Below are 26,174 nucleotides of genomic sequence, written 5' to 3'. Positions count from 1 at the left end.
TTTTCTTATTCTTTTTGAGACAGGGTCTCATTCTTGTCTCCCAGGCTGGAGTGTAGAGGCACAAACATGGCTTGCTGCAGCGTGAACCTCCCAGGCTCAAGCGATTCTCGTGTCTCAGCCTCCCAAGTAGCTGGGATTACAGGCATGTGCCACCACGCCTGGCCAATTTTTGTATTTTCTGTAGAGACAAGAGGTTCGCCTTGTTGCCTAGGCTGGTCTCAAGCTCCTGAGCGCAAGCAAATCTGCCTGCCTCAGCCTCCCAAAGTGCTGGGATTACAGGCATGAGCCACCACACCCAGCCACAATTTCATTTTCTTTGTTTTTTTTTTGAGACGGAGTCTCGCTCTCTCGCCCAGGCTGGAGTGCAGTGGCGCAATCTCGGCTCACTGCAAGCTCCGCCTCCCGGGTTTACGCCATTCTCCTGCCTCAGCCTCCCGAGTAGCTGGGACTACAGGCGCCCACCATCTCGCCCGGCTAGTTTTTTGTATTTTTTAGTAGAGACGGGGTTTCACCGTGTAGGCCAATTCATTTTCAATGTGGATTTCTTTTCCCCAATCTGGCGACACCTACGAACCATTTTAAGGGGCTACTTTAGACAAATTAATTCAAGTCAGCTCACAATAGACGTACCAGGTACAACCAGGTAGAGTCGAAGTAAGTTCTACTTACTTAATTTATTTTTAAAACAGAGATAGGGTCTTGCTATGTTGCCCAGGCTGGTCTCTAACTCCTGGCCTCAAGTAATCCCCCCCGCCTCTGCCTCCCAAAGTGCTGGGATTACAGGCATGAGCCACCTCAACTGGCCAAAGTCAGTTTAAAAACATCAAGAAGACTGACACCACTTTAGTAACCCAGCTTGTGTACATGTCTCTCCATCCCATCAGCTACCTGTGTGGCTGCTGGATCTGTCCATGGTCCAAATGTGGTCACTGCCACTGTGTGGAAAAACCCAAAGTGATTATGAAATGCCTCAACCATGAGGCACAGCACAGCAAGAATGCTGCCAGGAGGACGGGGAAGTTTCCATCGGCAGGAACAAAAAGCTGTCAGTTCAAGTTTGAAATCGAGAAGGGCAAAATAAGGGAAAAGAGGAAAAGACCAAATCAGAAATGAAAATACGACAGGAGTGTGGTCAGGCTTTAGTGAAGTCCCTGGTGTGCCGGCAAGCAGCCTCTGGGAATGGGGTGTGATAACCGGGGCCAGGAAGCAGCTGGTCAGGGTGATTAAGTGAGGAGTCTCCTTTATCTTGTCATGAAGCACCTTGGGTGTGGAGTGGAGGACTGTCAGAATGGGACTGTGTGTAGCAGCACAGCAGGCTCAGTCACCCAGGCAGTTCATGCACATTCATTTCTTGGGCAGCCATGACAATATGGAAGCAATGAGCCCTTGTCCAGAGCACTGAGGCAGGCAGACGGAGGTTTCTGCCAGTCAACCCCTCTTCCTAGGGAAGCCAAGAATGTTTCTGGCTCCCCCATGCTCTGGAAGGCAACAATTGCTCCTCTGTGTCAAGGAGAGGTTGAAGGTCATGGAAAAGACAAAAAAGTAGCCAAGTCAAGACTTCAACTACTTTTGTACCCTTTTTTTTAAAAGTTGGTATGGTCTGAATGTTTATGTCCCTCCAAAATTAACGTGTTGAAATCTTTACCCTCAAGGTGGTGATATTAGGAGGTGAGGATTTAGGGAGGTGATTAGGTAGGTCATGGGGGCGGAGCCCTAAACAATGGGATTAGTGCCCTTCTAAAAGAGGCCTGAGAGAGATCCACAAGAGGCGACAATGAAAAGACGACCATCTATGTATGAGCCAGGAAGCGGGCCCTCACCAGCTACTGAATCTGCCTTGATATTGGACTCCCTAGCCTCCAGAACTGTGAAAATAAACTTCTGATTTGTATTTTTATTTATTTATTTTTGAGACAGGGTCTCACTTTGTTGCCCAGGCTGGAGTGCAATGGTGCAATCACAGCTCACTATAACCTCAACTTCCCAGGCTCAGGTGATCCTCCCACCTCAGCCTCCCAAGTAGCTGGGACTACAGGCATGTGACACCACGCCCAGCTAGTGTTTTGTATTTTTAGTAGAGATAGGGATTCTCCATGTTGGCGAGGCTGGTCTCAAACTCCTGGGCTCAAGCAATCTGCCTGCCTCAGCCTCCCAAAGTGGTAGGATTACAGGTATGGGCCACCACACCAGGCCAACTTCTGATTTTTATAATATAAGCTATTCAGTTTATTGCATCTTGTTACTGCAGCCTGAATAGAATGACAAAAGTTCTCTGGGCAAAAATAAAAACAAAAACTGCTTTGCCCCAATTTTTCCAGCTTTCCTTTAGGCCTCAACATCTATGGCAAAGTAAGTTCAGAAAGATCTGGGGTGGAATGCTGGACCTCCCTCATTACTTGGTACTTCCGAGCAAATCACTTCAACTCAAGAGTCTCCATTTATCCTGCTATAAAATGGGGGTGGATGTACCCACTTTAGTCTCTCAAATTCTGAGCACAAGGCCCAGCTCTTGGTGGTGCTTTACAATGTTAGTCTCTCCACTTAAGAGTGCTTTCTGTTTATTGCTCCTTTACCCATTCTTTTTAGTTTTTTTGCAATTGTGGTCATATACACATAACATAAAATTTATTAGGTGCAAATTTTACATGTAGAAAATAAAAGTAAAATTTTTGTTTTTTTTTTTAAATTTTTACGTGAAGGTACTTAGTGCCACTGAGCTGTACACCTAAAAATTCATTTTATTTTAAATTATTTAATACAAAATTTATTTGTTAATAAATAAGTTTTTAGCTGTACAGTTCACTGGCATTAAGTACATTCACACTGTTGTACAACCAACACCATTATCCATCTCTGGAACTTTTTAAACATCCCAAACTGAAATTCTGTACCCATTAAACAGTAACTTCACCCACTTTTTACTGGTTTTCCTGGGGTCCTCTGGCAAGAAAAATCCTTTCCATGGGATGGTAACAGGCAAGGGTTGACAAACAGGTAGCAGGTGGCTAGATTTGGCCCACAGGCTATGATGTGCCAACCCCTAACATAAAAAGAGAAATATGGCCAGGCACGGTGGCTCACGTCTGTAATCCCAACACTTTGAGAGGCCGAGGCAGGTGGATCACCTGAGGTCAGGAGTTCGAGACCAGCCTGGCCAACATGGTGAAACCTCGTCTCTACTAAAAATACAAAAATTAACCAGGTGCGCTACTCAGGAGAATCACTTGAACCTGGGAGGCAGAGGTTGCAATGAGCCCAGGTCGCGCCACCACACTCCAGCCTGGGCAACAGAGTGAGACTCTGTATCAACAATAACAACGACAACAACAACAAAAAGGAGTATCAACCCCAGTGACTGCTCCCAAGCACATGGAAAATGTCCCACTACCTGCCAGTGGAAACATAGCTGCTATCAAGGCAATAGCCACATTAAACTGAGTTTATTATGCGACTCTTCAGAGATAACATCACGTTCCTAGCTTTCAGCTATGATTCCAGAAAGTGGGTGAATACAGAAAATCCAGGGAACACAGCCTGAGAGGTGCTCTCAGCCACACACACCCCTTGTACCTCAGGGGAGGCACACTCGACTGATGAAGCCCCAGACCTGCCCCAAGCCTTCAAGAACATTCAAAGGATGTGTCCGTCTCTTTGTGAAGAGGTGTAGAGTGGAAACGTCTCCGTGTGGCTCAGAACCTTGAGAAAGAACGTGGGCAGGCCAATGAGCCACCAGTCACGCATGGAAACATCAGGGTCCAGCCGTGGAAATCTAGCCTATGGCTCCCGGAGATCTGCCCAAAGCGGCTGACATGGCATTGCCCCAGGGTAGTAGAACTTGGCCTCTATCTAATCTTAACAGATTAGATCTCAAGGACCTATTTCCTCCAGACCAGGTCAGAAAGAGCCACCAGCACAAAAACATTTCCCAGAGCCAACACAGGGACCTCCAAGTCCCAGTGTGTCCAGAATTGGTTCCTTCCGGTGGGTTCTTGGTCTTGCCAATTTCAAGAATGAAGCCGCAGACCCTGGCAGTGAGTGTTACAGTTCTTGAAGATGGTGTGTCCGGAGTTTGTTCCTTCAGATGTTCGGATGTGTCTGGAGTTTCTTCCTTCTGGTGGGTTTGTGGTCTCGCTGACTTCAGGAGTGAAGCCACAGACCTTCTCAGTGAGTGTTACAGCTCTTAAAGGTGGTGCATCAGCTCTTAAAGGTGGTGCATCCAGAGTTGTTCATTCTTTACAGTGAGTGTTACAGCTCTTAAAGGTGGCGCGTCTGGCGTTGTTCGTTCCTCTAGGTGGGTTCGTGGTCTCGCTGACTTCAGGAGTGAAGCTGCAGACCTTCACGGTGAGTGTTACAGCTCTTAAAGGTGGCGCACCTGGAGTTGTTCATTCCTCCTGGTGGGTTCGTGGTCTTGCTGACTTCAGAAGTGAAGCTGCAGACCTTCGCGGTGAGCGTTACAGCTCATAAAGATAGTGCAGACCGAAAGAGTGAGCGGCAGCAAGATTTATTGCAAAGAGCGAAAAAACAAACCCTCCACGGTGTGGAAGAAGACCTGAGTGGGTTGCCGCTGCTGGCGCAGGTGGCCAGCTTTTATTCCCTTATTTGGCCCCGCCCATATCCTGCTGATTGGTCCATTTTACAGAGTGCTGACTGGTGCATTTACAAACCTTTAGCTAGATACAGAGCGCTGATTGGTGCATTTTTAGAGAGGTGATTGGTGCATTCACAATCCTTTAGCTAGACACAGAGTGCTGATTGGTGCATTTACAAACCTTTAGCTAGACACAGAGCACTGATTGGTGCAATTACAATCCTCTAGCTAGACAGAAAAGTTCTCCAAGTCCCCACTTGACCCAGAAAGTCCAGCTGGCTTCACCTCTCACCAGCAAGACTGAGTTGGTGGCATGTGGGGGACAATAGCAAAAAATCGCAGGCCCAGGCAAGTCACCTGGCCCTGAATGCAAGATCCAGCTCTCACTGGTGGTGTAACCCTCAGAAGGCTCCCTGAGCTCTCTAGGAGTAAGTTTCACGTCAACAAAAGTAGGCGCTATTATCTCTACTCAAAGGTTTGTTATTATAAAAGAAGTTCTGGCCAGGTATGGTGATTCATGTCTGTAATTTCAGCACTTTAGGAGGCAGAGGTAGGAGGATTGCTTGAAGCTGGGAGTTTGAGATCGGCCTGGGCAACACTGCAAGATTCTGTTTCTACAAACATTTTTTTTTTTTTTTAAAGAAGTGCCTAGTCTGTGCTAGTGCCTTTTTCCACAGTACTGAGAATGTACCCCAAAACACATTCTTCTCTTTCCTCCCTGAAAGCCACCAGGCAAACCAGCCACAGGACCTGGTATACTCTTCAATCAGCCAGCCCCTCAATATGACCTTTTCTGCCAAAGTTGTTCTCTAGAAATCCCTGCTTCTCCTACCTCTATGTGGCAAGGCTCATCTTAGGTGAAAGGCAAGAAAAAAAAAAAAAAAAAAAACAGGAGAAATGGGCACAGGGAGTGACAAGCCCTCACTCCTGGTGCAGAGGCTGGGAACTGCCAGCTTCTGCCTGGAACGTTTGCAAGCATCCTTTCTGTTCACTGTATTGTAACAATCATAATAACACTCCATTCCATAACACTCAGTCTTCATAGTACATCATTCAGTTCCAAAACACTGGATAAATATGAATGCGTCTTCACTATGCCTCCAAAAGCCATAAGAGAAATTATGTTTCAAAAACACCAAAAACCAAGGACATAAAAGTACTGGAGGTTTCCAAATAAATCACAGATTTCAAGGGTAACTGCAGGCACAGAGCAGCTTAAGAATAAACACCTACCTTGCCAAAGTCTCCTGTTCATTGCTGGGGAAACCAGTAAGAGCAGTGAAAACATACTCCTGGGCCAGCCAGGCAGCAGGTGCTGGAGAGGGTCTCGCTGTTGGTGGCTTCCCAGACAGCTGTGGGAACTCTGAACCAATCTCTTTCCTGCCAGTTAACTCCCCCATAGCAACTCCTAAGTTCTACACTGGTAACAACACCCTTTCCCTCGTCCTACCCAGCCCCCTCCTTCCTGCACTTCCCTCCTTCCTGGTCTTTGTCCTTCCAGAGGCGACAGGCAGGCTCTCTAGCCTGTCCAACAGGCAGCTTGCAGCTCTCAGCAGGCCCGGCTGTGAACTACACCCCACAGCAGCTCCAGTTTGCAGAAGGCAATGGACAGCTTGGGAACACTAATGCATTTCCACTATCACTTGTCATTTTAAAGAGTGACACACATTTTCTCTCTCTTCTTAAAACAAACCCCACATTACCCTCCATCTTTCTTCTCCATCTCTGACTCAGTTCTCAGAGCAGGTGCCCTTGATGACACTCACCAGAGACAAGCAACTGCTAGTGAAGGCGGCGCTGTTATAAAACTGCATCCCATCTGAGCCCCAGAGTCATTCTCCAGCCATGAGGATCCTCAACCTCCTTTTCACAGGTGAGGAAAGTGAGATTCAGAAAGAATGCACCTTCCCCAGTGTGACTCAGCTCATGTGCCCACACTGACTTCTGGGGTGCTATGGGCTGAATGTTTGTGTCCCCCACAAATTCCTATGCTGAAACTGAATCTTCAATCCAATGGCATTAGGAGGTGGGGCCTTTGGGAGGTGATTAGGTCATAAGGGTGCAGCCTTCATGAATGGGATTAGTGCCCTCACAAGAGAGGTTCCAAGGAGCCTGTATGCCTCTTCCACCGTATGAAGACACAGCAAGAAGGCACCACCTATGAGGAACGGTGAAACCAGACACTAAATCAGCCAACACCTTGATTTCGATTTCTGTCCAAAATCACAGAACTGTGAGCAATTACATTCTGTTGTTTATACACCAGTCGGTTTATGGTATTTTATGATGGCAGGCCAAACAGACAAAGAGCATTAAGGAGTGAGTTTAACAGTGATAAAACCAGCTGGAAAGTAAAGAGAAGGAAAAAGAGCAAGTGAGGTATCTGGGAAATGATATTAAAGATTAGCTCCAGGAACCAAGGAATATATACACACAGCTGACATAAAGCAACATGGTGAATCTCAAATATACTATCAAGAAAAAGAAGATCAAAAGATACAAAGGATTACCACTTATGGAACATTTACCAGTTTATCATACTAATAAAGGCTATGATGAAGGATACAGATGAACAGCCTGATGAAGCGAGACATAGGGTGAGGTCTAGAAGAGTCCGGAGTGCAGGAGCTTCTGTCCCCACAGAGCTGGAGTCTGCCACCCTCCAGGCATGTAGACGTGTTACTAGCCAGGAAGCTTTCAAAACCCCATACTTTGGGGGTTTCTATGACGGCCTCATCAAGGAGGCATAATGGATTATTAACTCTACTTCCAGCCCTCTCCCCTCTCTGGAAAATGGAGGATGGGGCTGGAAGCTCCAAGCTTCTCATCATGGCTTGGTCTATCTGGTACCAACCCCCACACAGGAGCCCATTAAGAGTTGTCTTGTTGCCGGGCGCGGTGGCTCAAGCCTGTAATCCCAGCACTTTGGGAGGCCGAGACGGGCGGATCACGAGGTCAGGAGATCGAGACCATCCTGGCTACTACGGTGAAACCCCGTCTCTACTAAAAAATACAAAAAACTAGCCGGGCGATGAGGCGGGCGCCTGTAGTCCCAGCTACTCGGGAGGCTGAGGCAGGAGAATGGCGTAAACCCGGAAGGCGGAGCTTGCAGTGAGCTGAGATCCGGCCACTGCACTCCAGCCTGGGCGGCAGAGCAAGACTCCGTCTCAGAAAAAAAAAAAAAAAGAAAAAAAAAAAAAGAGTTGTCTTGTTAGGACAAGAGCAGCTGCATTGCTATCACCCAGGAAATCCCAAAGGATTTAGGAACCATGTGTCAGGAACCAGGGTCAAAGATCAAATATTAGAACAAAAGCTACTCCTACCATCCAGGAAATCCCAAGGGATTCAGAAACTCTGTGCCAGGTGCTCTCTCATCACTCCGGAAATTACAAAGGTTCTAGAAGCTGTGTCAGCAACCAGGATCAAAGAGCAAATATTAGAACAAAAGATTCTCTGGGCACCGTTATCTACAAGGGTTTTAAGAGTTCTGTCTCAAGAACCAAGGGCTGAGGCCAATAAACACATATATATTTCCTACTATTTAATAGTGTTCAACAAACATCATCAAAAACAATGAAGTTGGCTGTTCTATTACAGAGAACACAGTGAATTTTTCTATTTCCCAACCCACTTCTAACACTGGTACAGCTGGTTGACCTTGGAACAATTCTTTTTTTTTTTTTTTTTTTTTTTTTGAGACAGTCTCACTGTCACCCAGGCTGGAGTGCAGTGGCGAGATCTCGGCTCACTGCCACCTCTGCCTCCCGGGTTCAAGCAATTCTCTGCCTCAGCCTCCCAAGTAGCTTGAATTACAGTTGCCTGCCACCACACCTGGCTAATTTTTGTCCTTTTTTTGTTTTTTAGTAGAGACAGGATTTCACCATCTTGCCCAGGCTGGTCTTGAACTCTTGACCTCGTGATCCACCCACCTCAGCCTCCCAAAGTGCTGGGATTACAGGTGTGAGCCACCGCGCCTGGCCAATTCTTTTCTTTTTTTGGGACGGAGTCTCCCTCTGTTGCCCAGGCTGGAGTGCAGTGGCGTGATCTTGGCTCACTGCAACCTCCACCTCCTGGGTTCAAGAGATTCTCCTGCCTCAGCCTCCCGAGTAGCTGGGAGTAAAGGCGCCCACCACCATGCCTGGCTAATTTTTGTATCTTTAATAGAGACAGGGTTTCGCCATGTTGGCCACGCTGGTCTCAAATTCCTGACCTCAGGTGATCCACCTCGGCCTCCCAAAGTGCCGGGATTACAGGTGTGAGCCATTGCACCCGGCTGGAACAATTCTTGATCCTTTCTTCCTACGTGTTTGAAAAGCATAAAAATACTTAACAATCCTTGGAAGTCCTTTAACAGAAGACTTTACTCCATAATAATTCCTTCCTTCCAACTTTCTTACAATGATGACATATAGGAGAAGAAATGAAGTTCAAAATTCAAAAAACGAAGGGTTAGGTAAATTATCTAGTGGTCAATCAGTATGTGCCATCATAATTAGAATTAGCAAAAACTTGCCTAATTACAATACAGGTTTTTGCAAAAGCCCAAGTTGTATTTTAGAGCTTCTAAATCCCTTTTTCTGCCAATCCATCTTTCCCAAAAGTCACAAATCCACATTCTAACTAGTTAAGGTGCAAGTAATTAGGAAAATACAGGAAAAGTCAAGAAACAAAACTCCTAGATAAAATACACCACCGACCGATTCGCCACTGATAACAGACTGTCATGAAATGTTCATATCATGGACTCCCAACTCCTACAGCAGAGTTTTCCATTGGCAGTAGGGGTGGGACATGGAGGACCTACATATGTGACACTCAAACCCAGTCACATGTTTTCAATATTAAAAGACACTCTCTGTTAATAAGTACTATAGACCCTTTTAAAGGTATCATATGGGGCCAGGTGCAGTGGCTCACACCTGTAATCTCAGCACTTTGGGAGATCAAGGTGGGCGGATCACCTGAGGTCAGGAGTTCAAGACCAGCCTGGCCAACACGGTACAACCCAGTCTCTACTAAAAATACAAAAAATCAGCCAGGCATGGTGGTGGGCACCTATAATCCCAGCTACTCGGGAGGCTGAGGCACAAGAATCGCTTAAACCCGGGAGGTATATGTTGCAGTGAGCTGACATCGCCCCACTGCACTCCAGCCTGGGTAACAGAGTGAGACTCCTTCTCAAAAAAAAAAAGAGTATCAGATAGTAAGAAACATGTGATGATACTTACGAAAAACTGGAGCCAACATCCTACGAAGTTGATGGGGATTTTATTATTTATAGAGGAAAGCTAGTTTTCAGATCTTCCATGGCGGCTACCTATCCTTTCCCAAATGATCCTCAATTAATTTTTGACCAAAGAAGCACCAAAAGCTCTGAAGAGAATACAGCTCCCCCGACACACTGAACAACTCCCTCGTGGCTTCCCCATTTTGAGAATGTTCTACCGTAATATTCTACTGTACTTACCATAATGGTGTGTTCAGGAAATTTGGCACGGACGAGTTTCACGAATTCCACAAAATGTTCTGAATACCCATTGGCCACATCCAGGCAAATAAACTTAACCTGTGGCACAGCTTTCAAGATGCTGGTCATCTTTTCCAGATCATTCTGCCCACTGCCGGAACTCACGGCTACGTGCTGCACCAAAATAAACCAAGAAGACAGGCATGAACAGTAGCATTCAGACATCAGACCCTGCCCCATCTATGCACCTATTCTGGGACAGTACAACAACCCTTTTAGGTCTACCCTAATCAAATGCACAATGCACCTGCTCAAGACACATGCAACAGCAGAGGTAAAAGGGATTCATTCATTAAATTATCTAAACTTTGGCCAGGCACGGTGGCTCATGCTGTAATCCTAGCACTTTGGGAGGCTAAGGCAGGCAGATCACCAGAGGTCAGGAAGTTGAGACCAGCCTGGCCAAGATGGTGAAACTCCGTCTCTACTAAGAATACAAAAATTAGCCAAGTGCAGTGGCTCGTGCCTGTAATCCCAGCACTCTGAGAGGCTGAGGCAGGTGGATCACCTGAGGTCAGGAGTTCGAGACCAGCCTGGCCAACATGTTGAAACTCTGTCTCTAGTAAAAATACAAAAATTAGCCAGGCATGGTGGCAGGTGCCTGTAATCCCAGCTCCTTGGGAGGCTGAGGCAGGAGAATAGCTTGAACCCGGCGGGCAGAAGTTGCCATGAGCCGAGATCATGCCACTGCACTCCAGTCTGGGCAACAGAGCAAGATTCCATCCCCCTCTGCCAAAAAAAAAAAAAAAAACACTACTGGCATGACTGTGTCATATCAGGGAAATTCAAGGGAGGACAGTGTGCAAGAACTAGAAAGTTTCCAGGAAGGAGAAATAGCAATCAACTCGGGCTTCCCCACATGAAAGCTGTGGCCTTCACCCTAAGCGCCTTGCTTGGGGAACAAGAGAGGGGAAGATGTCTGAAATGCCTCTGATAAACTCCTTTCTATTTTGAGTTTTACTCCCAATAAAATAATAGCGCAGCATGTGACGTAGTTTGGATATTGTCCTCACCCAAATTTCATGTTGAAATATGATCCCCAATGCTGGAGGTGGGGCCTGGTGGGAGGTGTCTGGGTCATGGGGGTGGATCCCTTATGAATGGCTTGGGCCATCCCCTTGGTGATCTCTAGGTCTGAGTTCACAGGAGATCTGGTCATTAAAAGTGTATGACCTCCCATCCTCTCTTTATCTCTCTCTCCCACTTCGCCTTCCACCATGATTGGAAGCTTCCCGAGGCCTCCCCAATAACAGATGGTGATGCTATGCTTCCTGTACAGCCTGCAGAACCATTAGCCAATTAGACCTCTTTTCTTTATAAATTACCCAGTTTCAGGTATTTCTCTAAAGCAATGCAAGAACAGCCTAATACAGCACGCAAATCTCAACCTGTACACAGAACTGCAAATCTGTTTTCCTATTAAAGGGATAAAATTTCCCAAGGTGTGAAAACAAACAAGGCTGACGTGATCTTTCACAACTGCACTTGTACATTTTTAAATCTGAAGCCACCATATCCTCCCCTATAACACCCTTGTCCCTTAACTTCCACCAGTGCCCTGGAACCTCACACCTCTCCCTTCTCTGAACATCTGCCCCTTGGGAAAGGACTTGTTTTCACTAATTTATGCCTTAGTGAAACTAAGACATGGATTGTTTATATTTTAACTCTTATCTCCAAATCCTGGGCCACATATGAGTGATCTATCTTAATATCCTTTATGTTATTCTCCCAAATCATAACAATGTAGCTGCAGCGCAGAGACTGAGTGTGAGCTGATGGTTAACGTGACACATATTTACTCCAGCCTTCTCTGTGCATTCACGTCTGGGCCTCGTGGTTCACAGCTCTGCCCTGTGCCAGCCCAATCCACACAAGCCCACTCTCCCTCCCACTAGAGCTCTGCTTTTTTTAAATCTTACTTCATTTCTGTTAAAGTACACTACGTGGAACTTGAGATTGGTTGCCTTCTCTCACCGCTACTAAGTTTTTAACATTATCCCTTTTGAATTTGCCTTTTATTTGGTGGCGGGCTGTGTAGTAAGTCGATGTATCACACTTGGTAATGAAGGCCACAGTTCCAGTTAACAATACATTGCCAAAAGCTCCCTTAAAGAAGGTGGAGGGAGGCCGGGCGTGGTGGCTCGCGCCTACAATCCCAGCACTCGGGGAGGCCAAGGTGGGTGGATCACTTGAGGCCAACATGGTGAAACCTCATCTCTACTAAAAATACAAAAAATCAGCCGAGCTAAGTGGCACATGCCTGTAATCTCAACTACTCAGGAGGCTGAGGCAAGAAAATCACTTGAACCCGGGAGGTGGAGGTTGCAGTGAGCCAAGATCACACCACCGCACTCCAGTCTGGGTGACAAGAGCAAAACTCTGCCTCAAATAAACAAACAAAAAAAATAAATAAGTTGGAGGGAGGTCTGAGAAAAAGAAAAAAAGAAAATCATTATTCCCAAACTTATAGAGAAAAACAGAAGAAAGTGAAAACAAGCATAATTCACTTGAACACGGCAAAAATGAATATGGCAAAAATGAAGGACTTACTATTGAGTCAGAATTATTTTGTCTCCAAAACCACGTTTTCACTAATCAAAATCCATACATAATTAAAGCACAGTAACAACAACAACAGAAAGCCAGTGAGACCTTGAAAACGGTACGATCTGAAGTCATTTCCCAATCATAAATGATCTGACCAGCAGGGAGCACCTCTAACCCAGGGAGACCTGCCTGTGGCTTTGGCTCAGAACCCCCTGAATGTGGCAGGAGGAGGTGCAGGCGTGTTGCAGCAGGGCTTTTTGTTGTTTTTAAAATGCTTAGGTTTTTAACAGCTTTTTGAAATATAATGACATGCCATACCCATTCAACAAGCACAATTCAATGATTGTTAGTACATTTTAGAGTTCTGTAACCAACATGATCGATTTTAGAACATTTTCATAATCCTCCCAAAGAAAGTCCCAAACCCCTTAACCATACTCCCTCCCCACACTTCCTCAGCCCCTCAGGCCACTGATCTATTTTATGACTTAGATTTGCCTATTCTGGACATTTCCTAGAAATAGGATCATAGATGCTATGGCCTTTGCGTGTGGCCTTTTCTTTTTTGTTTTTTTCTTTTTTGAGACAGAGTTTCTCTATCGTTGCCCAGGCTGGAGTGCAATGGCACGACCTTGGCTTACCACAACTTCCGCTTGAACCTCCCCCGGGTTCAAGCAATGCTCCTGCTTCAGCCTCCCAAGTAGCTGGGATTATAGGCATGCGCTACCACACTCGGCTAATTTTGTATTTTTAGTAAAGTCAGGGTTTCTCCATGCTGGGCCGGCTGATCTCAAACTCCCAACCTCAGGTGATCCACCCAACTCGGCCTCTCAAAGTTCTGGGATTACAAGTGTGAGCCATTGTGCCCGGCTGCTTCTGGCCTTTTCACTTAGTGAAATATCCTCAAGGTTCGTCCATGCTGTAGCCCGTATCAGACTTTGACTCCTTCTTACGGCTAAGCAATGTTCCATTGTATGGATATACCTTATTTTGTATGTCCTTTCACCCACTGATAGACATTTGGGTTGAGTCTACTTTGGGCTATTATGAATAACGCTGCTATGAACATTCATGTACAAGTTTTTCTGCGGAAATGTGTGCATTTCTGTTGAGTCTACACCTAGAAATGGAATTGCTGGGTCACATGGTAACTCTTATAGTTAATGTTCCAGGAACTGACAACTGCTTTCCAAAACAGCTGCATGCACCATTTTCCACTCCCAGCAGTGAACAAGGGTTCCAGTTTCTCCACATCCTCAGCAACAATTGTCTTCTTTTAAATAGAGATGGGGGTCTCACTATGTTAACCAGGCTGGCCTTGAACTCCTGGGTTCAAGCAATCCTCCCACCTCAGCCTCCCAAAGTGCTGGGATTACAGGCATGATCCATGGTGCCTGGCTATTATCCGTCTTTTTTGATGATAGCCATCCTGGTGGGAATAATGTTTACTCAACTCTAAAACACCTTGTTTTACTCAGAAGTTTTTTCTACAGCCAAAAGACAGGCTCTACCTTGAATTAGCTGGCAGGAAACACAGGTCTTCCCCAAATTCTTGGGATATAACACTTCATCTTTCAAGGGAAAACAGACATTTCTTACAGATAAATCCTAGTATTTTAATAACATGATATGGAAACAAATTTTCTCAGCAAATCCCTGGCAATGGCACAGGGCTAGAGAAACACCGAACTCTCAATTTCTCTCTGCTACTGACTGAAATCCTCTTGACAGCTCTGAAGATTTTGCTCCCCCTGCTACACTGGTAATTGATAACCAGGCTGTAGTCATACCTGCAGGCATTCTGGGTGATTTGTGGCAAAGAGCTTCCAGTCATCCAGGGAGTAATGCTTGTGAATTGCCGTAAACATGGAGTGCTAGGAAACAAAACAGCACCATTAGGATGGGAAGCCAAGTGAGAGCCCCCCCGCTCCTCCATCTGGAGGTGGTGATCCAACAAGACAGAGGCATCAGTGTTCCTGCCATCCATGCTTAATTTGCTTTGAATATGCTCCTAGCAGCCAAAACCAGACAACGGTACAACCACTGAAATCATAAAACCCTGTTTCCCATTCTAGTCTGGTTAGACAATACTGCATTCAGGACTATTGAGGCTCTGCCAGGAGGCAGTAGAGGGATAAAAGAGAATTCTCAGAGCCCTGCCCAGCCGACCCAGGCTCCCACCCACACCTGTATTAGGTCAAAAGCAGCACAGATGGTCCAAAGAGAAAACCAGGCAGCAGGTCCCCCACCTAGGAGAAGGACCATCCTAACACAAATTTCTGCTTAGCCAGCCCTGAAGAACCCCACCTTATCCCCAAAAGCTTTCTCTTGTGTTCACAACCTGAACACTTCTTGCTGAAAGGTAAATCCATCGGGCAGTTGGTATTCTCGACGGTGGGAATTATATAAAGTATAACCCTAAATCTATGACTATTGCCCCAGCATTTATGACCTGCTGACCTGCTTTGTGTCAGTCTTTTCCACGTATCATTTCATTTAATTTTTGGAACAACTTTGAACAGCATTATTAGCTTCATGAGCATAAATGGATCTTAAGAGATTTAAATTGCCCAGGCATGTGGCCTACGCCTGTAATCCCAGCACTTTAGGAGGCCAAGGCAGGAGGATCACTGAAGCCCAGGAGTTCGAGACCAGCCTGGTAACATGGCAAGACCCCCATGTCTATTTAAAAAAACAAAAAACAAATAAAACCTACAAAATTTGCTGAGCGCGATGGCATACACTTGTAATCCCAGCATTTTTGAAGGGTGAGGTGAGTGGATCACCTGAGGTCAGCAGTTCAAAACCAGCCTAACATGGTGAAACCCCATCTCTACTAAATACAAAAAATTAGCCGGGCACAGTGGAGTGCCTGTAATCCCAGCTACTCGGCAGGCTGAGGCAGCAGAATCACTTGAACCTGGGAGGCAGAGGTTGCAGTGAGCCAAGATGGCACCACTGCCTTGTTGCCTAGTCAACAAGAGCAAAACTCAGTCTCAAAAAAAAAAAAAATTACAAAATTTAACAACTGCGTGCATGGCTAGGAAGAGGCGAAGGCCAGAGTCAAACTCGGATCTGACTATGGAGATTGTACACCTTACCCTTTAACAGAAACCTCCCACCTAACTTCTCTGGGGCTACCTACGTCCCCATCTACAACTTCTCATCCTAAACTTCTATGACTTTAGTAACTTGCACTAGTTCTATGGATCCTAGAAACAGGAAATTCACAGTAGCCATCCACGGTTAGCTACACCAGTCTATGCTATTCCCTTAGCAGGGAGACTTCCCAGGAATATGGGAAGAGCACAGCAAGTTCTAGGTTTTTCCTGGACTATAATCTATTATGTGAATTAATCAGACTTGATTGCTCCCTGGTTCCCCTCACTTTTACACTAACACATAATCCATCAGTAGCAATGGCTCATGACAGAGCAAAGCAGGGAAAGGGTGAGGAGAAAAAAAATACCAGTTCCTTAGCAATTAATTTATTAGCCTCTGGCCCAATGCTCAGTAGGGGCTGAGGTCTGACAGACATGCAAGTGATCATGGCATCCGACAGACCACCCCTACTCCATTTTGGGAGCTCATCATTTATTTGAGAATCTTTTCCTCCGAATCGCTGGCTAATAATGAATCTCAGCGCCTCCTGTGGTTAGACTTGCTGCTCACAGTGAGAAGCTCTCTCAACTAATTGGATTTACCTTTTCACTTGGCAGGCATTATCCACAGGAAAGACAGAACCCCTGAGTGCAGCAGACATTCCACATCTAGGATGCAGAAGATGCTCTCCCCCTCACCCATAAAGGTCCTGCCCACAAACGGGTTTTCCTTTATCTTTCCCAAAGCCAGGACACTATTTTTAATTTGTTTTTAAATTTTATTTTAACAAACAGTACTTCTCAGATTGATCTACACAATGAGTTCTGTTTTTTCATTTTTTGTTTTTTTTTTTTTTGAGACAGGGTCTTGCTCTGTCACCCAGACTGGAGTGCAGTGGCGCCATCTTGGCTCACTGCAACCTCTGCCTCCCAGCTCAAGTGATCTTCCCACCTCAGCCTCCCGAGTAGCTGGGACTACAGGCTCATGCCACCACACCGAGCCAATTTTCATATTTTTTTTTATAGAAATGAGGCTTTGCCATGTTGCCCAGTCTAGTCTTGAATTCCTGAGCTCAAGCAATCCGCCTGCCTCCACCTCCCCAAATCCTGGGATTACAGGTGTGAGCCACTACACCCATCCAAAGCCAGGATATTAACTACCCTCTTTATGGAAAATTAGGCTGTCATAGTTGGCTAAAAGAGACCTTGAGCTTGTACTGTGATCTGTCCATTTAAGTTGAGGGGTAAATTCCTTAGATTCTAGAGTCAGTTTGGGTTGGAATCCTGATTCTCTCTGTATATATCTGGCTGAGGGCCTAGGGCAAGTGACCTACCCCTCCCCTCTCTGCCAGAGAATTTCCCCTCTCTGCCTCAGTTTCCTCATCTGTAAAAGGAACCTATCTTGTTGAGCTGTGTCAAGAATTAAGAGATACAGGCCAGGCACAGTAACTCACACCTGTAATCCCGGCACTTGGGGCAGGCGGATCACCTGAGGTCAGGAGTTCAAGGCCAGCTTGGCCAACATGGTGAAACCCCATCTCTACTAAAAATACAAAATTAGCCAGGTGTGGTGGCATGTGACTGTAATCCTAGCTACTTGGGAGGCTGAGGCAGGAGAATCGTTTGAACCAGGCAGGCGGATGTTGCCGTGAGCCAAGATTGTGTCATCGCACTCCAGCCTGGGCGACAGAGCAAGACTCCATCTAAAAAAAAAGAAATACATTATCTGCAGTGTTTTGCACATAAGCACTCGATACATGTATTCGACATAATTATACAGTAAATGCTGCAGCACAGACTGCATACAAAACAGCTCTGCCTTAATTTTAAAGGGGTTGTCACTTTTCTGCAATATGGCACTCTTCATGTTGTCTAGCTTCTTTTTGTATCTCTAATTTCCAAAACCATCACAGTCATTTTCACGGAAGCAATGGATGCAGATCTAGACCATCTCACTGAACACAAAGTCCAGACGCTGTCCACTTTCTGATTGAAAGGAAAGACAGAGAATGACCCCAAACATCTCACATTTCTACTCTTCCCTGTGTATAAAGCCAGGGTGGGCTCCTGATAACCTGTCCATATTGTGAGCAGCAAAGGAAAAAAACAAAAGCCTACCGCCTCACCTGTGACATCACGGCTGCCATCTCAAATGTGCCCACAGTGTCCATGTTGGCCACGATGATGGGAATCCCTGAGTAGGTCTGCTTTGAATTTCGAAACGTGAAGGTGCGTTCAAGATCCACCTGTTGGCAAAAACAAAAAAAAGGGGGATGGTGGAAGATATGAGTGCTTTGCTCTTATGTGAAATGTGCAGAATTTCTGGAGTTTGGAGTGAGTAAGAACAACACAAAGGTCCCTGGATTCTCTTAGGGGTCAAAGACAAGTATTCCAAAGACACCAGAGTTGCAAAGGAAACCAGGTAACGCACTGGATTCAGGTGCAAATGAAATGGGCTCCTCACTTTCCTTGCTCAAGCACCAGCAGAAGGCACTGGAAATTCCACCATCGAGACAAGCCTCGGAATCGGAAGCTCTCTCCTCCTTTCCCAGCCTCTCCAACTCCACTGCCGCCTTCTATCCGCATCCCTAAAGACCCTCGTACATGTTATCTTCGCCCCACCTCCAAGCTCTATAGAAACCACTCCCCTCCTGGGAGCACCTGTTCCACTCTTCCTTGCCAACCATGGCCCTCGTCCTGGAACAATCCCTTCACTTCTTACCTTTCACCTAGAGCCCCACTCCAAATTCGCCCTGCAGTGAGCACCACACCATTAATCCCTTTGCCTTTTACCCTCCACGGCTGCTTTAATTATGAGGATCTTTCAAAAAGCTGGTGGAAAGTACATTGCAACCATATGTTCCCGCATATCAACACTTGTTCCTTTGACTTGCAAGCAGCTGGGGGGCAGAGGGGTGGGCGTGGGGGCTCCAATTATTCTGTAACTTCGAGATCAGGGCATGTAGGACTAACCCTGCTATCGGCAATCCAGAACAACACAGCCACAAGGGCGGGCTTGACAGAAGCCACGTGCTAGATAGAGCCAGGCACTCATCAAAAGCTAGAAGAGTCCGAATTACTTCTCTGACCCAGGGCAGATGCCAGCCTGTCTACCCACCCACCATCCTCAGCCTGCTCTTATCCCAGGAAGGCTACCTGTTACAGGTTCCACTTCTCAAGTTCATTTCTGGCTGGGATTGGTCAGTGGAGGACACTGGATGGGAAACTGGAGGACAGTGGCAGGCAGGGGTGGGGGGAAGTCAGGGTAGTTCTCCCAGAACCCCGCTGCCTTAGGCAGCTTCTCCAGAGCAGCTGTGTCGCCTCCAGGCCTGGATCCTCTGACCAGACAGGCCTGCGTATTCCTTGTTCCAGCTTTCCCTAAGCAAGCCCAGTCCCTTCCTGGGCTCCAGAGCACTGTCTTCTCCCTCTGACCCTCGCCCTAAGGTTGGGGTGGCTTCTTGCTGTTGCTGATCTCTGGGGTGCCTCAATATCCTCAGTTGTGTGAGAATGCCCCCCATTCAATTCCATGTTTTAAACAGTCAGCACTGTTTGTTTCTCTGGCTGGACTCTGATAGACACAAACCACATTAGAAGTGAGTGCTTCCCCAAGGGGAACTGGCCAGAGAAGCACAGGTGTGAATCTTACGCTTCTGAAGTAACTTAGACCTACGTTAACCCTGGCTTCATGAATTACGCCAGCAAGACTCATTTTCTGCCATGTTTACCTAGATACTCCTCATTTTTTTCACTTGAGGCAACTTTCACTTTGCAATCAGCATTGAGTCAGGAAACACCATGGGACAGCTCCGCCCCTTAAGCCTTTTCATTTCTCTTGCTGCTCAACACAGGGTTCTGTGTCCAGAAGGCATCTTGGATGAATGATGTCATAAACATGACTGCACAGGCCTCACACAGCAATCAGTGAGGAGAAATGAGATGCTGGAAGTGCACGAACCTACGCGCAGCCGCGCGTCCCTTTCTCCACTTCCTTCCTGATGACTCTGGGTCATACTTCAGTGGAACACGTTATAACGACACTCTGAAAGAGAACTGAAGGGATCTACCCACGGCAACCCTGTATGCGGCTAATGGCTCTCTAACATTTGGCTTGGCGGGCTTGAAACAATCAGAATTCCTTGGTCTCAAATTACTCTTCTATCCTCCAATAGGCATGGGGCTAGCTGCTACACTCTGCACCCAGCTGAGATCACAATGGGTTTTTCTTGGCACGCCAAAACCTATCAGCAGGACACAAAATGCAGAGCTCTTCATGGAAAAGGGCAGCCTTAACAGTAAATGCTTCCCCTCATTTCCAGTCCTTTTTATGAGCTAGCTCTTTGCCATCATTAATTCTAAGAATGAGAAATAAAGTGATCTTCCCCAACTTTATCCGCCCAGACACACACACATAACCCAGGCCAGTTGTTCACTGGCAGAGATAAATATTTTAATTATTTCAGCCTCACAGGAACAGCACTTGGCACTTAGTCTGGCACAGCCGGCCAGTACGCCAAATATAGATTTGATTCCCTGTCTAAGCCTGACCTGAAACGGAACATAAAGTAACAAAGTCCCCTCCCCCATCTGCTAACACACATCTCTGCTGCTCTCTAACAGGCCTTCATTAAAGCCAGTCCTGCCACCCAACATGTCAGGGGCTCAAAAGTGTAAATGGGCCGGCATGGTAGCTCACACCTGTAATCCTAGTACTTTGGAAGGCCAAGGCAGGCAGATCACTTGAGCTCAGGAGTTCGAGACCAGCCTGGGCAACATGGTGAAACCCCATCTCTACACAAAATACAAAAACTAGCCAGGCTTGGGTGGCACGAGCCTATAGTCCCAGCTCCTCAGGAGGCTGAGGTGGGAGGATTGATTGAACACGGGAGGCTGAGGCTGCAGTGAGCCATGATCATGCCACTGCATGCCAGCCTGAGTGACAGTGAGACTTTGTCTCCAAAAAAAAAAAAAAGTACAAATAGAGGCCCACCTACCACATTCCTAAATAATTCAATGTAATAAGTCCAACAAACTGCTACCTAAAATAGGTTCTAACCTCCTACCCTAAAAAAAACCCATTTCATTCACAACCAGAAAGGCGGAACATGGTGGTGGGGAGCTGGCCCTGGGCCTCAGTCTGCCCCTCTTCCCTTCTCACCTAAATCCTTATGTATGCACAGAGGAACAGCCCCCCCACCTTCAGTCTGCACATGAAGCTCTGTGCATACCCACGTACTTTTCCATAAACAACTGCCACTTGCCCGCTCTGGGTTGGAGGTGAGCACACCAGCATCATGGGTGGCCCTTGGAAACATACCAGGGCAAGAAGCCCACGCAGGCCTTAGAGTCAGCTCAAAGTCACTTGGGGAGGGATATCCAGGATCCCAAGTACTTAGAGCACAGCCTAAGGAACAGCATAGCCCACAGGCCCTGCCCGGTGAGGAGGGATGCAATCAAGGGGGCAGACGTGGGACCCAGGACAGAGGCTCCTTTTCCTAGATCTACAGATGGCACCGAGTCAAGCAATTCTTTTATATATTGTATTTTATTACATAATTACATAGATTGCTCATTATCTGTAACACCTGTCTGAGTACAGGGACAACATCTTCCAACTTTGTAGTTCTAGTGGCTCAAAACACGTGGGATAAACTAATGCCTGGCTAAAAGGTAAGAATACTGTGTTCTGGCCTCCAGCCTTTTGCAGCGTTTGGTGGCCCCAGCCCAGACTTCTGAATGTGCATCCAAGCCCTGAAAGCCTCACCATCAGTTATCAGGCTCGTGAGAAGCTCGTGCCCAGCTGCAGTGCTACCAGCAAGCCGCAGGGTTCCACAAATGGAAAGGGCTTCAGAGGCTGGTCCAGCACACCCGGGTACCCATCAGAACCCTCTTAGAAGTGGTTCCAAAATACTCGTGCTCCAGCTGCCTCAAACTTCATGAATCACCACCTTTGTGCTGGACACATGATGTGTATTTTGGAGTGTCTCCCTAGGCGATTCTAATGCATTCATGACTCAGAACAGCGCCAAACTCTTTAATTTTCCAAAGCAAAATTTATAAAGACTGTTATGGGTTGATTTATGTCTCCCCCCAAAAAAATGTTGAAGTCCTAACCTCTAGTACCTGTAAATGGGACCTTATTTAGTTAATAGGGTCACTGCAGATGATCAAGCTAAGGTGAGGTCAAGAGGGTGAGCCCCAGTCCAATATGACTGTTGTTCTTATAAAAAGGAGAAATTTCCGGGCACGTAATCCCAGCACTTTAGGAGGCTGAGGTGGGCGAATCACCTGAGGTCGGGAGTTCGAGACTAGCCTGACCAACATGGAGAAACTCTGTCTCTACTAAAAATACAAAATTAGTCGGGTGTGGTGGCGCATGCCTATAATCCCAGCTACTCAGGAGGCTGAGGCAGCAGAATAGCTTGAACCCGGGAGGCAGAGGTTGTGGTGAGCCAAGATGACACCACTGCACATTCTTACTAGCTTAAGGACTAGGGTAGAATGTTTAAGCCAGAAATGGGTTCTAAGGAAGGAAACACTCAGGGAGAATGCAGGCTCCCCAGCATATCAGATGAAAACAAAGGTCTTGTCTCAATCCACAAACTCATCTTTTTCTCAGAAAAAGATTATCCAAATGTCCCCACATGACCCTGTGGAGCTTTATTCTTCCATGCCAGGGACTAGACATTTGAGAGATGAATGCCTCTCTGGAGAATCCAGGCTAAAGCCACCTGGGCCACTGCTACCTGTATTCTTTGCCTCTCAGAGGTGAGCTCAGATTCATTTCATTCATGTTCATTTATGGGAGGCTGGTGGAAATGTCCTTGCAGGAGTCCTGAAGCTTCTGAGGGGGAGATCACTCTTACTGTCCGTTTCCTGCTTACAGCCTGACGATCCATTGCTGGGCCTGGCCCTTAGCAAAACTGTCACGAGGATAAGCCCATCATCAGCTGTCAAAACCCTCCTCCCCCAGCCAGACTCTACTCCCAGGGTGTACGTTCTCTTTCCTGGCTCCACACAAATCCGGTTAGGCTCAATGTCGGTCATCTACCGTTCAGTTTCCAGTTTGCCTCCAGATATTACTTCTGCCAGGATGCACACATTTTGAGCTTCTGATTGTGCAAGGAAAAGTTTTTATCTGCCTATGAAAAATTTCAGGCATCAACAAGCGAACTGAGAAAACATTGAGAGGGGATTAGGGAGGCCTAACTAGATCCCTCAACGCCACTGAGGCAAGTAAAGTCAGATCATGGGGGTGGTCGGCCAGGCAATAGCCTCACGCACCAGGGAGCTAAACCATCATGGCAACCGATTAGAAACGCAATGCTGGTTAACTTCAGTCTCCAGGCCCGTGGCTGACAAACTCCCACGAACGTGAAAATATAAAAAAGACATCTCAAGGGCACTGAGTTCTCACTGCAATGTGTACATGAAGATTGCAAAGGTGCCATCCCAAACTGGAACATTAGTAGTTACAATCTGCCCAAACTGTAAAGCCAAGTGTTACATGACATTGTCGCATGATGTGATAGTATTCTCTGAGAAGGAGTAATTCATTCTATTACATAAATTTCATTTTAGCTTTAGAGACAGGGTTGTCCAGGCTGAAGTGCAGTGGCACCATCATAGCTCACTGTAACCTCCAACTCCTGGGCTCAAGCCATCCTCCCGCCTCAGCCTTCCAAGTAGCTGGGACTACAGGTGTGCACCATTGCTCTAATTTTTTAAATTTCTGTTGTAACCTCCAACTCCTGGGCTCAAGCCATCCTCCCGCCTCAGCCTTCCAAGTAGCTGGGACTACAGGTGTGCACCATTGCTTTAATTTTTTAAATTTCTGTTGTAATCTCCAACTCCTGGGCTCAAGCCATCCTCCCGCCTCAGCCTTCCAAGTAGCTGGGACTATAGGTGTGCACCATTGCTCTAATTTTTTAAACTTCTGTTGTAATCTCCAACTCCTGGGCTCAAGCCATCCTCCCGCTTCAGCCTTCCAAGTAGCTGGGACTACAGGTGTGCACAACTGCCCTGGCTGATTTTTTAAATTTTTGTAGAGCTGAGGTCTTGCTATGTTGCCTAGGCTGGTCTCAAACTCCTGGCCTCAAGCAATCCTTCCACCTCAGCCTCCTAAAGTGCTGGGATTACAGGTGTGAGCCACTGTGCCTGGCCCTATTACATTTATGTTCAATATTTTACCTTCCCAACATGTTTTCTGGTTCAGAAAATAAGCATATCTTTGTTTTGAACATCCAATTTTCTGAAAAATAAGTTTCTCTCTTCTAAATACATTTTGAATATTTAAAGAATATTGAGGCCACCAAATTATTAGCATATCCAGAATCCCCGTATTTCATCTTGGTCTTGCCTTAGGTACTGGCTACAGCTCATGCTTCCAGAGGCCCAGGCCTGCCCTCCAAACTGTTTTTGTTCCATGAGAGGCCCCCTCTTTAGCACCTGAAAGGTCATGAGGGACACGCACAGGGTCACCCAATCTGGGGTGATAAGCTTTAATCATTCCTCCCTCACCTCCTCCAGCCCTGCCGGGCTCCAGCCAGCCAATGCTGCCGCTTATGGAAGGCCACTTGGTTTAGTCATTGGCTAACGCGGAGGCTTCCCCAATCCAAGCAAGCCCTCGGCTGGCAGCCCCAGGCACTGCAGTTAGGCCTGTCACCGGAGTGGGCAGCGGACTTCTTTGCTGAGGGGATTTATTTATGGTCTTGCTTGTGGAGCTGGACGGACGGAGCTGTGCAGGTTGGCCCAGCCTCCTAGTGGAGGCTCAGCCTTCAGCCGTGTCCAGTTTCCTCACCTTCCTCTCCAGCTCTCAGCAAAGCCACAGTCACCAGCGCACACCACCCCGGGGGACTCTGCCTTTCAGTGCAACTAGTTTATCCTTCACGGGCTGACCTCCCTTCCCCTAGCTCCAGGCTATTTCCAGTCCGGTCTCCACCTGTTCTTAGGATTTGAGTACATCCAGGCAGAACCAGGGAAATGCCCGAGGCTTCCAATTCGCCCCCACCTCTCCCACCCCAAAGCTTTCCGCTTCTCCAGGGCTAGGCTGGGACCGCGGACTGTCCAGTACCGCAGAGTCTCCAGCAAGGCCGCCAAACTCCGAAAGGAAACACTGAACTTGTGCCCTGGGTTCTCCTGTTTTTTTCAGACGCATTCACTAAATTCCACCCCGGACCTGAAGCGAAAGCAGCAGCAATTCTCAGCACTAGGAGACGCTGCCAAAAATCACCGGGATCTGCAGTTGTTTTTCTCGTCCCCTCTCCCCTAGCTCCAGTTTCCTTTTCTTGCTATATGCGCCCTCGTACCCCCATTCCTTCTAAACCAACTGGCCACTGGATCTCTATTCATCTGTGGTCGAGTTTCACTGTGAACTTCCCCTAGGCCACCTAACGGGACCGACGTGTAGAGATTTTCAAGAGCCCCCGTTTCACCGCCCTTAAAGACACCTCACGTCCCGGCAGGTGCTGGGGCGGGGGAACAGGGATGCAGCGCCCCAGCCTCAAACACCAAAGCAGGCAGGGTAACTCCGTGCCACCCCCTTCCACCCACTTGCCCCGCGCCACCCGGAAAAAAAAAATCCCAGCCCCGCTGCGACTTCCGAACGGCCCCCACCTCGGCTCGGCTCTTGAGGCTGCTCCGCTTAGGTCGGAGCAGGACATCCTTGAAGTCGAGCTTGAGGTCCGCATCTATGCGGGGCATGGTGCGGCTGCTCCTGGCTGCGGCGGCGACGGCGGGGCGGCGGCGCGGGGGGCGCCGGGGCTGCTGTGCCGCGGCCGGGAGCTGGCGCGGGCCGGGCGCGCACGCCGCGCTCTTAAACCCGCCCCGCCGACCCGCGGTCACGCTTGGCCCGCCCCGGGCACCGCCTCCGTCTAGGGCAGGGGCTGAGAGGCAGGCTGGTTAGCCTTTCCTCCTCGCGTCCCCGCCCCCGTCCTTCCCCCGCCGGTGTACAGCCCGTGGCAGTGACCGAACGAGGACGGGGGAGGAAAATGCGCACTGTCCTGTTTGTCCCCAAGGTCCCCGATGGGGAGGGGACTTAGCGTGTGCCTGCCTCATCCAAGGGAAAAGTCGCTCCGAGAGCTTTTACTTCTTCTTCTTTTTTTTTTTTTTTTGGAGACAGAGTCTCTCACTGTCGCTGAGGCTGGAGTGCAGTGGCGCGATCACCGCTCATCGCAGCCTCGACCCCCTGGGCCCAAACGATTCTCACGCCTCAGCCTCCCCAAGTACAGGCGCACGCCTCCACACCCGGCTTATTTTAGAAATTATTTCCTAGAGATGAGGGTTTCACCATATTGCCCAGGGTGGTCTCGAACTCTGACCTCAAGTGATCCGCCTGCCTCGGCCTCCCAAAGTTCTGGGATTACAGGCGTGAGCCACTGTGCCCCGTGGCTTCCCCCTTTTTAAAATTCAA

The 26,174-nt window shown here is 47.5% G+C and overlaps 1 protein-coding gene across 2 annotated transcripts in view; it reads right to left on the bottom strand.

The window, feature by feature from the left end:
• The window catches only part of GMPR (guanosine monophosphate reductase), a 49,357-nt gene extending 23,695 nt beyond the window's left edge, over positions 1 to 25,662 (bottom strand). For both annotated transcript variants that reach the window (XM_033216304.1, XM_033216305.1), the window contains exons 1-4: positions 25,379 to 25,662; positions 17,893 to 18,012; positions 14,456 to 14,539; positions 10,056 to 10,229 (exon numbers count right to left, since the gene is read on the bottom strand). In XM_033216304.1, the coding sequence (XP_033072195.1) occupies positions 10,056 to 10,229; positions 14,456 to 14,539; positions 17,893 to 18,012; positions 25,379 to 25,465 (465 nt within the window). In that variant the 5' untranslated portion in view covers positions 25,466 to 25,662. The remainder of the gene's footprint in view (positions 1 to 10,055; positions 10,230 to 14,455; positions 14,540 to 17,892; positions 18,013 to 25,378) is intronic.
• Positions 25,663 to 26,174: the final 512 nt, after the last annotated feature.

This window comes from Trachypithecus francoisi, unplaced genomic scaffold, assembly GCF_009764315.1.
Source record: "Trachypithecus francoisi isolate TF-2019V2 unplaced genomic scaffold, Tfra_2.0 Lachesis_group10, whole genome shotgun sequence".
Lineage (NCBI taxonomy): Eukaryota > Metazoa > Chordata > Mammalia > Primates > Cercopithecidae > Trachypithecus > Trachypithecus francoisi.
Note: the sequence above shows the minus strand (reverse complement) of the source record. Positions and strands in the feature narration are given on the sequence as shown.